The 10,921-nt window shown below is 40.2% G+C and overlaps 1 protein-coding gene across 1 annotated transcript; it reads left to right on the top strand.

Annotated features, from left to right (window-relative positions):
- Positions 1–320: 320 nt before the first annotated feature.
- Positions 321–9,980, top strand: LOC119413539 (semaphorin-4C; the record flags this gene model as incomplete). Its single annotated transcript, XM_037680594.1, is given in 2 exon segments — positions 321–485; positions 9,918–9,980. Coding segments are annotated over 2 exon segments (204 nt in total), but the record flags the coding sequence as incomplete, so codon positions are not given.
- Positions 9,981–10,921: the final 941 nt, after the last annotated feature.

The raw sequence follows: 10,921 nt of genomic DNA on the forward strand, positions 1-10,921 counted from the left end.
ATTGTTTTATTCCCCCACAAGCTACTAAACTACTTTGGTTTATCAAAGCATTTACAGCAACCTGGTGTGTCCTGTTTCCAGTGATAAAGAGCAACAAGAGCAGTGTTTTTTTGAAGAGCTTTCAAATTTAAACCTTGTCAACATGTTGCCTGACTTTTAACAAGTTGCTGTTGAGTGAAAACTGCAACAGGTGAAGTCCTTGGACAAATCACAGGAAGGGACTCTTTGGGAAAGCATTCCCCTCAGTTGATTTTCCCTCTCTATATAAAATGAGTAAAAAGATGTAGTCGTATCCATGACAAGCTGTTCGATCTATGTGTCTTTACCCAGATGTCTTGGACAGCATGGCAAGGTTCAGCATCCAAGGAGTTTTCAACTACAGCATGCTGACCCTGTCTGACCACGAGAGGGTTTTGTACGTTGGAGCGCGAGAGGCTTTGTTTGCCCTGGACCCCAACGATATCAGCCGACAGCTACGTCCACAGGTAATAAACTAAATTAAGCATAAACACACCACGAAGACAAAAAAAGGTTCAATCATGTCATGTCAAAGACGTCATCAACTGACCAGACCTGTCCCATAAATAGCCCTCACTGATGTGTTTCAAGACAACCTCCCGTTGAGTTCTCAGAAACAGGGTTTGAACACGTGCAACAAGGTCTTTCAGATGAAAGATGAAATGTTTTTCCCTTGAAGAAACTTGTCCAGATGACACGATTTAAGCTTTTTAGTTTTTATCTACCTGGATGATTGATTTTGCAGACCTTTTTTTCTGAATCATTTTGGCCTAATTGTCCTCAGGTTGTTTCTGTGAGTAGCAAGTCGTCCACTTGGCCTAAAACATTTGATTGTTGTGCGTGATGATTGAGTGTTTTGGACACATGGTCCTTTTTGCATGCAAGTAAAGTGCTATATGTTGTCATCATTGTATGTTTCCATACAATGACGAAATTTGTTCTCTGCATTTAACCCATCACACCTGATACACCCAGGTGGAGCAGTGGGCAGCTGAGCAATTAGGGATTGGGTGTCTTGCTCAGGGCATGTGGGCATGGCGGGAAGTCGAACCGTGATTTTCTGGTCCCAAGTCGGCTGCCGTACCTCTACACCATCTCAGCCCCAGGAGGTTGGTTTGAAACACACCACTGAGGGCCATTTATGGGACAGGTCTGGCTGGCAGGCCACAGACTGATGAAGACTTTCGGATGAAAGATGAAACATTTCTCCCTTAAAGAAACTTGTCCAGATGACATGATTTAACCTCTTTTGTTTTTATCTACCTGGATGATTGATCTTACAAACCTTTTTTCCACACCAGGAAGACGTATTGTTAAAACATTTGGAACTTGGCTGTGTACAGGAAAAGTTTTCACAAAAAAAATAATAATAATTATCGACTGACAGGCACTGGCATGCCTTTGTAGCGCTGCTGCAAATGAAATGATAACACAACATTTATCATCACTGGGCTTTTGGACGAGCAGTTCGTGAACAAAACACGTCTTCCTCACAGCTTTGTTGCATGCAGAGATAAGCGTTCGTTCCAGTATCCATTAGGACCAGTTATGATGGGAAGCATCGACATCACAGAATTTCATCTTTGAAAAGGAGAACGGAAAACATGAAACATCCCTCCGAGTGTCTCACTTTTCGTGCTCCCTATTAACTCACAGAGTAAGCTAATGTCTCTATAGTCTCTTTTGCATTTCAGAGCGCACAAACAAAACATAATGCGTCTGACGATGAATTAGCCTAATAAAAATGTTAACTGCGCCGTACCAGCTGGATCTCCCTGTTATGCTTTCTTTTAGCAAGCTTTTAAAAGCTATTACCGTAGTGCACAAGGTTGCAAAAGCACAATTGTCATTAGCTATGAGCTAACAGCAGCAATATATAATAACAACAGCTACAGAAGTCATTTTAGTTCAGAAATATTGCTTTCTATCTTCAACTTCAGCTTTAAAACATTGTTTTTAGGAGGGAAAAAAGATGTGCTAAACCTTTTTTTCATCAGCATAAAACGATTTGAGTGTGTTGTCAGCTGCAATAGCTACCTGTAGGGCACGAAGTCTAATTTTAGCTCTAGGGAATTAGCACCTAGAATAATCTTGCAGGTGTTTTCTACCAGATTACACCCCAACACTGTGGAATTAGCATTAATTAACATAGTAGCATAGCCCTTAAGCTTTAATAGTGCTGAGTATTAAAGATTAAGCCTAATATTAGCAAGAACAAAGTGAAAATGCTGACGCTTAGCATGTTAGCCATCTGCTTTTCTATTATGCTGATTCTTACAAATAATAAAGGGCATTTTTAACTTTTAATGACATTTCTGAAAGCAAATTAAAAGTACAATACTTTATGGTCGTTTAATAATGGGTGTTTTCAGTCATTTCACATAATTTGTCAGTTTTTGCGTGCAGCTATTAGCACCAATATTTTTCTTCTGTCGCACCTAAACTCCCATGATGTGAGTTTTTATTGTTTTTTTCCCTTGTCTTTGTTTAAAGTGTGTTTCTTGTTTTTCTGTAAAGCACTCTGGGGGGAAACCTGTTTATCCATATTAATACCCTTGACTTGACCCGCAGCAACACACTCCTACACATACAGACACGCTAAGCCCCCAGAGATTCAGTCTGGTTTTGCTTTGCTCCCTCAATAATTGGTCTTTGTTGCAATCAATACAGTTACAGCCATGCAATGAAGGTGTAGTGAGCAGCCCGCAGCGGTTTGGGGATTTCTATCTGATTTACCGTCGTAATGAGAAGTTATTAGATGTGCACACACACCCACGCACGCTATGACACACAACCCAGCCACTGGCTGTTTGAGTGAGGGTTATGGGTCTCACACTAATGATAAGGCCACCTGTTGTCAGCCCCTAGCGTGCGGTATAGATGGAGGGAGCCGACAGAAAAATGACTGAGCGTGAACGAGGAAATAGTTCTTCCCTTGTGTTTCCACGTGGCCATCATTCTCGCCCTCTTTCTCCTCCTTCCTTTCCTTTAACAGCTTCTCTTTTATTCCTTTGCTGCTGTCTCGCCCACTGTTTATCTTCATTACTTTCATCACCGTCTTCCTTCCTTGGATAATCTCTAGGGATGTTTTTTTTTTTTTTTTAGGATTTACACTTTTTGTAGACAAGCAGCTCCGGCTTTGTGTTTGCATCTCTTTCTTCTGCACTGTTTAGTTTTGCTGTTTTGCTCAGTGGATGACAGTGGATCGAGTTTCACCTGAATGCACCAGTTCCCCATGCTTCAGCTTTTTTTTTTTTTTTTTTAAAGGAGCCTTCACCCATGCAGCAGTATCAGTGCTCTCATCTTCAATTGAGCTGTTCAAATTGAAATGTAATTTTAGGCCTGAATAATAATTCGATATTGATATATATATATATATATCAATATAATTTTATTCAATAATGGTGATATGAGTTTTAAGCACATTTTTGATATTTCAATAAACATTACACTATGATTACAGCATTTCTCTTATGCGTTTCTTTTTCTGTTTGGGTTGAAGCGGCCGCTTCAGTTTCAACCCGAACAGAAAAAGCCGAGACACAACTATATAAGTGCGTGGTGATGTACACCACAGCTTGAAGGAGTCAGCAGTAGCAGGCTAGGCTAGGGTAAGCTGCAACGTGCCGTAAGTTTTTGCTTCAAAATGAGTCAGAATGTGACTGAACAAGCTTTCACAAGCGAACAGAAAGCAGACGACATAATTGATAAGAGAGGAAATACTAATTTAATTTGGTGGTGTGGAAGTGGTTTGGCTATCTAAGTGTGCTGCAAAATGTACCGGAGAGTCGTTCCAACTAGGCCTGTTGTGATAAACAAATCAATTAATCACATGATGAATGAAAATTATCAACCTCATTTTCATTTATCGGCTTTATCATTTCTTCGTGTCTCTCTCTTTCTACTGAAGACACTGGATGACAAAAGGATCAACTCTGGCGCTCTTCACTGACCCCTCCCTTTCTTTTTTCTCTTTAAAATCTGTTTTAACCGTTCAAAATCACGTTTTTGGTAGAGTTGCACCGATCCGGCACCAATACCAGTATTGGTATCGGGAAACTTCTGGATCGGGTATCGGTGACAATGTGACCGATCCAAGACTGGGCAGATCTGTTCACTCTAATTCTATGCTTTGTGCTCTGAGTGACATCACGTGCTAGCGTAATGACTGAACAAATTAAAGTTGTGTTGTTTTTACATGTTTGACCAAGCTTGTGAAGCTCTTGGTGTGTTTAAGTGTGCTGTTATGGTGCAGAGTTTTCAATAAATTTGTAATTCAGTACATTCATGTCTGCGTTTAACAAAACAAATGTTTTAAGTAGGGGTGCACCGATTTCAATTTTCAGGCCGATCACCGATCACCGATTTTTTGAAAGTCTGAACTGCCGATTCCGATTTTGGCCGATACCGATTTTTTTTTATAAGCAACAGTGTCAGGTGTTACAAGATCACAATGCACCTTCAATTTACCAATCTTATTTTATTGTAAAACATACCCTTGAAAAATACCCTAGAAACAATACAAACTTGTTGTTTTAACTTGTCATGAGGTAGTATTCTGAAATATAAATGAAGTTTACACAATTTTTGTTAAAACTATAAAATTAACTAAAAAAAAATGTTCAGTTCCTTCAACTCTTTCACTTGTTACATTTAAAAAAAAAAAAAGATAATGCAACAAGTGTAACATTTTCAAGTCAGTGGGTAATAAGAACTAACACTGGTAAGTTAGTTCTCACAGACTTATTCCAGTCACTTTCATTAGTGGCAGGTTTTTCTTGATGAACAAAAGCATTTCTGCTTTGTCACCAGACAGGCGACTTCTTTTCTCATCTACTACATGTCCAGCCAAGCTAAACAGGCGCTCGCTTTCAACGCTTGTGCATGGGGCAGAGAGATAGGTTCGGGCAAGTAGAGCAAGATGAGGGAAACGATTTTCATTGATCTTCCAGTAGACCAATGGGTCCTGGCTCCTTTCAACAGGAACCTCAGATAGGTAGTTCTGTACCTGCATAGCTGAAGGGCTGGCCAGCTGTTGCTCCTGTTCAATGTTCTCCTTTAAGATTTCGTCGTGAGCTGCAAACAGTAGACTACGCCTTTTGGCTGCAGGTTCATCTATAGCAGGAGGTCCCACTTCAGAGGATGTTCCTGCAGCAGGTGTGCATCTGGTCTCCCCCTCTGCAAGTTTGGTCAAAAGGAGCAGTTTCACGTCATCTTTCACCTCTGCTGAGAAGTAGCGATTCTTGTACCTTGTTTTGCATAAACAAAGAAAGATGGGTCAATCATTGTGTTTTGTATACATTAACAGTTTTTATGACTTGCATGTAAATAAAGAAATGCATTTCAATCAATAAATTTTTATTTTTAATTTAATTTAAATGTTTGTTGAAATATAGCAGTAGGCTAAAAGTCATTATGGCTAAAATAGAATGTTAATAGTTACTTGCCTTGGATCCAGAACAGTGGCCAAGCTGTACAGGGGCTCATGCTCAATGTTGCTGAATCTTCTCACAACAGCCTCCAGCAGCGTAGCTTTGGCTGTACCCACGCCACGGTCTGTGCTCGCTTGCCTCTCCAAAATCCGCTTGAGTGCAGTGATGGCTGGGATGACATCTGCTGCTGTAGCTGTTGATGAGCTAATCTCCTTTGTGAGTTCCTCAAAAGGTGCAAGAATGGTGAGCACATTGTCCAGTAGCTCCCACTGGTGTGCTGTGAGTGTGGCTGGTAACTCGTGCTCAGCAGCATACACGCCAATAGCACGTCTCTGCTCCAACAGCGACTGCAGCATGTAGACTGTGCTGTTCCACCTCGTTGAAACGTCTTGCTGTAATCGTTTCCTGGGTTGACCTAACTGTGTCTGTATGTCATAAAGTCGGGAATAGGCAAGTGATGAATGCTTAAAATGTCCAACAATTCTCCTTCCTGTTGCCACCATGTCTGTGATGCTGCGCTGCGCCAGCTGTCCCTCATTTACAACCAGTTGCAGTGTGTGTGCCAGGCAGGGTAAACTTTTCAGGTTGATATCATCCAGCGCTTTGGCCATATTACGAGCATTATCCCGTAAAACAACGTGAACTCTTCCATGATCGATTTCCCAGTGATTCAGCATCGCCTTAAACTCTGCTGATAAATTGGCCGCAGTGTGAGACCCTGCCATTTCTTTACAGTTTAAGAGTAATTGATGACGTTCGAACTGTTCGTCAATCCACTGTGCAGTAAAACTTAACATGGACATTAAACTTACATCAGAAGTCCAGATGTCTGTTGTAAAGCTGAGTGTATTTGTATTAGCTTTTAGCAGGCTGCGGGTGTCTCTCGAAACTTGGCTGAACAACTCCGGTAATGCAACATCAGAAAAATATTTCCGACTCGGCATATTATATCGTGGGCACACGTGCTGCATCAAGCTTCTAAAACCTTTGTCCTCAACGACTGAAAATGGCTGGTTGTCTAATGCCATGAACTCCATCACTTTCCTCGTGGTAGCTTTGCTCTTTTCGTTGCTCATAAAAGCTAACAGCGACCCACCGACTGCCTCTTTGTTAGCGCTAGCTTTAGCATTAGCCTTAGCTTGGTTGCTCTCTTCAAACATTGCATACTTGGCGGCGTGGTGATTTCTTAAATGGCGAACGAGGTTTGTTGTATTAAAGGTTTTGGTGGTGGCTCCACCACGACTTACTTCGGCTTTACACGAATTGCAAATTGCGATCTTTGGCTCATTTTCTTTTACAGCGTAGAACTTCCAAACCGACGACATGGCTGCTCCGAGTGACCTGTGTGTGAGCTCTCACAGTGGAGCAAAAGGGGACAGCAGCTGATTTTCAGACCTTTCCGGAGGCAGATAAGATCGGTGGATAAAATCGGCTTCTCATTTAAAGATCGGCCGATCGCCGATCTCCCCAAATTAAGGAAATCGGGGCCGATCGATCGGCCGGCCGATTTATCGGTGCACCCCTAGTTTTAAGTTAATTCAGCACTGGGTTTGTAAGTTCAAACATCCAGGTAGACAACAAAAATGGCTAAATCATGTCATCTGGACCTGTTTCAGAAACTGGTCCAGATGACATGATTTAGCCATTTTTGTTAATTCAGCACTGTTTTTCTGTATCGGATCGGTATAATACCGAGACTAAACCGCTGGAATCGGATCAGAAGTGGGAAAACGTGGATCGCTGCATCCCTAGTTTTTGGCTCGTTAAAAGCAGCTAAACTGAGAAGCTAAGCTACGAGCTAAGCTAACAGGCTGACCTCTACAACATTCACGGTTGAAACCCGTGCCTTTGTATAAAAAGTTGGGGGTTTTTTTCTGCAAAAAGAAGCTGAGAACTTGTTTACTGATTTTTATTCAAAGCTTTGAAAATGGTATGCTAAAAAGCTCATTCCAAGCGTCCACCATTTTGAAAACTGAAAAACAAGAATGAGTACAGTGTTGCCAGATCTCGTGATAGAAACAAGCAACCAGCTCCATGCCCAAAACAAGCAACCAGCTCTATGAAAACAAGCCCAACTGGCAACCCACCATATTGTGTAAAACAGAGGCCGTTTTTAAACAGTATAAACATACATTTATTATGGCATTACATATAAACAGCAAAATGATGCTAAACACTTTGAATAACATACTTGTACGCTCTGTAAAACAAAACATTTTGGATATGTAACACTAATTTTTCTTAAAGAGACACACTGCTGCTCGCTCTCTCACTATCATGAATTCTTTGGTTTAGACAGTCTTATACTGCCATCCAGTGGTAAAAAAAGGTACTACACAGAAATTAACCTACTTTTCTTTTTAAATTTGACAAAAATTACTAATGTCAAATTTCAAACAATATTATCGTTTATCGCAATAATTTCTGAGACAGTTAATTGCCCAGAAAATGTTATCGTGACAGGCCTAGTTCCAACTAGCGGTGGGAAGTAACACATCTAACTTGTTCCACTCGATAGAATACGCTGAGAGTCAGAAGATGAAACATAATAAAAGTTTGAACCAACGTGTTCCTGAAACTACACCCCCAGCTGTATCAAAAGAGAAACCCATGCAGCAAACATTAGGGTTATGTTCTTTTTTAAAGTTAAAACTATTAATATTGACAAAGTTGAGAGTTTTATGTTTATTTGATGGTGATTTCAAATTTCTTTGAAGGCTAAATACAAATAAAAGCTGAACATTAATTTATTTGTACAGTTTGTACAGTTTTTCTCAGGCTTTTATATTGTTTATATCGATATCGGAATTATATCGTTATCGACCGAGATTAAGAAATATATCGTGATAAAAATTTTGACCATATCGTTCAGCCCTATGTAATTTATAGTACCTCGGATGTAAACGCTGTATTCTTGCATTTTTAAATCTGTGAAATTCAGCTCGCACGCTGATCAAATTGTAAAACAGATTTTATTTTTAGACAAATGCTAATGGGGCTTCAACATTGCTTTTATTTCCATGTGCTGACACAGTAGGAGATAAAAAGATCTGCGCAGGACATTTAAAACGCTAATACTGTATATGTTTGTATTACATTTTAACTTGGCTTACTTGGATGGCAGACACCCTGAGGTGTGTCCAAACATAAATTAATGTGAACCAGGTTGCCGAAACGTTGTTACTTTTTAACAGAGTTGTGCCTAAAAGTGACATTTGTTTTGGTCGGTGCCAGCAGGTATCAACGCTCACAGCTCTGGATGATGGAGACTACACTGCATGGTATTAAATTCAGTATAGCACCTGATGTGTGAGGAGAAAATGAATGAATTTATTTGTGAGTAATTAAAATAACCATGGAAACACAATTAGGAGGAAAAGTGAATGCTTAATTTTTGCCAGCTCTCCATTAAATAAAATCCACATCTCACTAGTTAAAGGTGCAGAACCTACAGGTGAGATTTCACAGCCAGAGACCCTAATGACTCATTTACTTATTTACTCTGATCATTATAACTCCATCAGGAGAGAAACATAGACTTTGGGAACAGGAGTAAAGTCTGTGGATTTGTTGTGAACCATCGTATGTATGTGCAAATGTATGGAACTGTGCTCAGAAGTGATACTGGTGAGTCATTCTTGTTTTATATTCTTTTCGGGACCATTAGGAGCCATCGTTGCTGTGCCGTTTAATGACCGTCTTTATTTTAGAGCGCATTTTATTGACTATCTGATTATACTGCAACAGTCCATTGTCTTGAGTGCAGCTGGTTTACATCCAGTAGAAGTAAAATCTGATTTTGTAGCAGCCCATCGCCTGTAATTGCCGTTATAATTATTTTTAATGGTGTGGAAACATGTAAGGAAGCACACTGGTTTCCTCTGTCCGCAGAGCAAAGTTCAAGCATGTGTCGGTGCGTGGAAAAACATTTGTTTTTTCCTTTATCCGTGTTTCCTAAGGACCTTCTGGTGTGCTTTGCTGGTTCATCTTTGATTCTTTAGGACGGCGGCGCTGTAATATCCCATCGTTAAGACCCTCACTGTGTCCAACCCACTGCCAGCGGTGGGCGTAAAGGAGCCAGAACAGTAACACAAACTGGGAATGAGTCTAGATGGCTACAACTGCCCCCCACCTGTTTTTTATTTTTTTATTTATTGAACAGAAAGAAAATTGGAAGATAAAAAGAAGGAGACGGTGTCATTACTATTACTGAGTCTTGTTGTTGCCATAGTTACGGCAAGTAGTGGTCAATGGTTCAGCGTGTTGGCTGAGCAAAGCAGCAACTCGATGTGTGTGATGTATTTTCTTCTTCTTAGTTTTTGTCTCTTTGTTGTGGTTTGTCTCAGAGTTGATCTCATTACAAAGTATTTTTGCCCCTGCAATGTATTTTCCTACACACGGCGATGCACAACTAATGCTGACAGTCCTCCTGCAGAACGTCACATTTGTCTTTGTGTTTCCCCACAGATCGACTGGCCGGCCCCCCAGGATAAGAAGAGGGAGTGTGTCGACAAAGGGAAGAACAACCAGGTGCGGTGATCTCGGCTCACGCGGTTCTTTAGCCGGTCCGCTCTGTTGGCGCTGCAGCAGCAGCTCATAATCTAAGTGCAACGTTTCTCAGGTCTCTCTGATTGTCTTCCGTTAAGTCTGGAAAGCTTCCAGTCATTACATTAGCACGCAGAGAAGTGCATCGCTCAGACTGGGTCAGGATCAGCAACTTACACAGATGTTTGATTCAGCAAGGCTTTGGTCTCCAGCAGCAAGAAGCACAATGGAAATCTTGCAAATAAATAAATAAATTGATGGCGAGGAAGATTTTAATACAAGAGGTAAACACAATAAAATGTTTTTATGGTCATAACTTGTAAACACACACAATTACACATTATTGTTCAGGAAATGGGAAACACCTGTTTGTACATCAGAAAGTAAAACACTAAAAAGTTGTAGCTTTAATGGCAAAAAATGAGATAATTTTTTTTATTTTTGCCTTGTTTTGGATTATTCGGTATGCCAAAAAAACAAAAACAAACAAAAAAAAAAAACAGGTTGTGTATTTCCTAAGAACGTACTGTTCAGGACATAACTTTGATCAAATTAAAACAGTCTTGTTAGCCGTCAAGATATATTTGTTGTTAAAAGGATCTCCGACTAGTTGGAACAATACACCTTATTTAATAAACTATTAGTTCAGTGATAAAAACAGGACAATAAAGTTACTGCAGGCTGTTTGGTTTTTAGAATTTTTTGAAAGTTGATGAAACATGGGTGTCACCTTTTTATTTGCACTGCAATGCATTCTGGGTACATAACGTAGACAGGTTGCTCATTAGCTTCAAGCTTCATTTAGCTTGAATGTTAATTTTGGACATTACTCTATTTTCAGCACTTTAATTTTAACCAAAGCGCATTGATAAAAAGGAGAACAAAGACATGACTCAGCTTTCATGATAAAGCACCAGAACTAATAT

The sequence above is a fragment of the Nematolebias whitei genome, chromosome 8 (assembly GCF_014905685.2).
Source record: "Nematolebias whitei isolate Nwh7 chromosome 8, NemWhi1, whole genome shotgun sequence".
In the NCBI taxonomy this organism is placed as follows: Eukaryota; Metazoa; Chordata; class Actinopteri; order Cyprinodontiformes; family Rivulidae; genus Nematolebias; species Nematolebias whitei.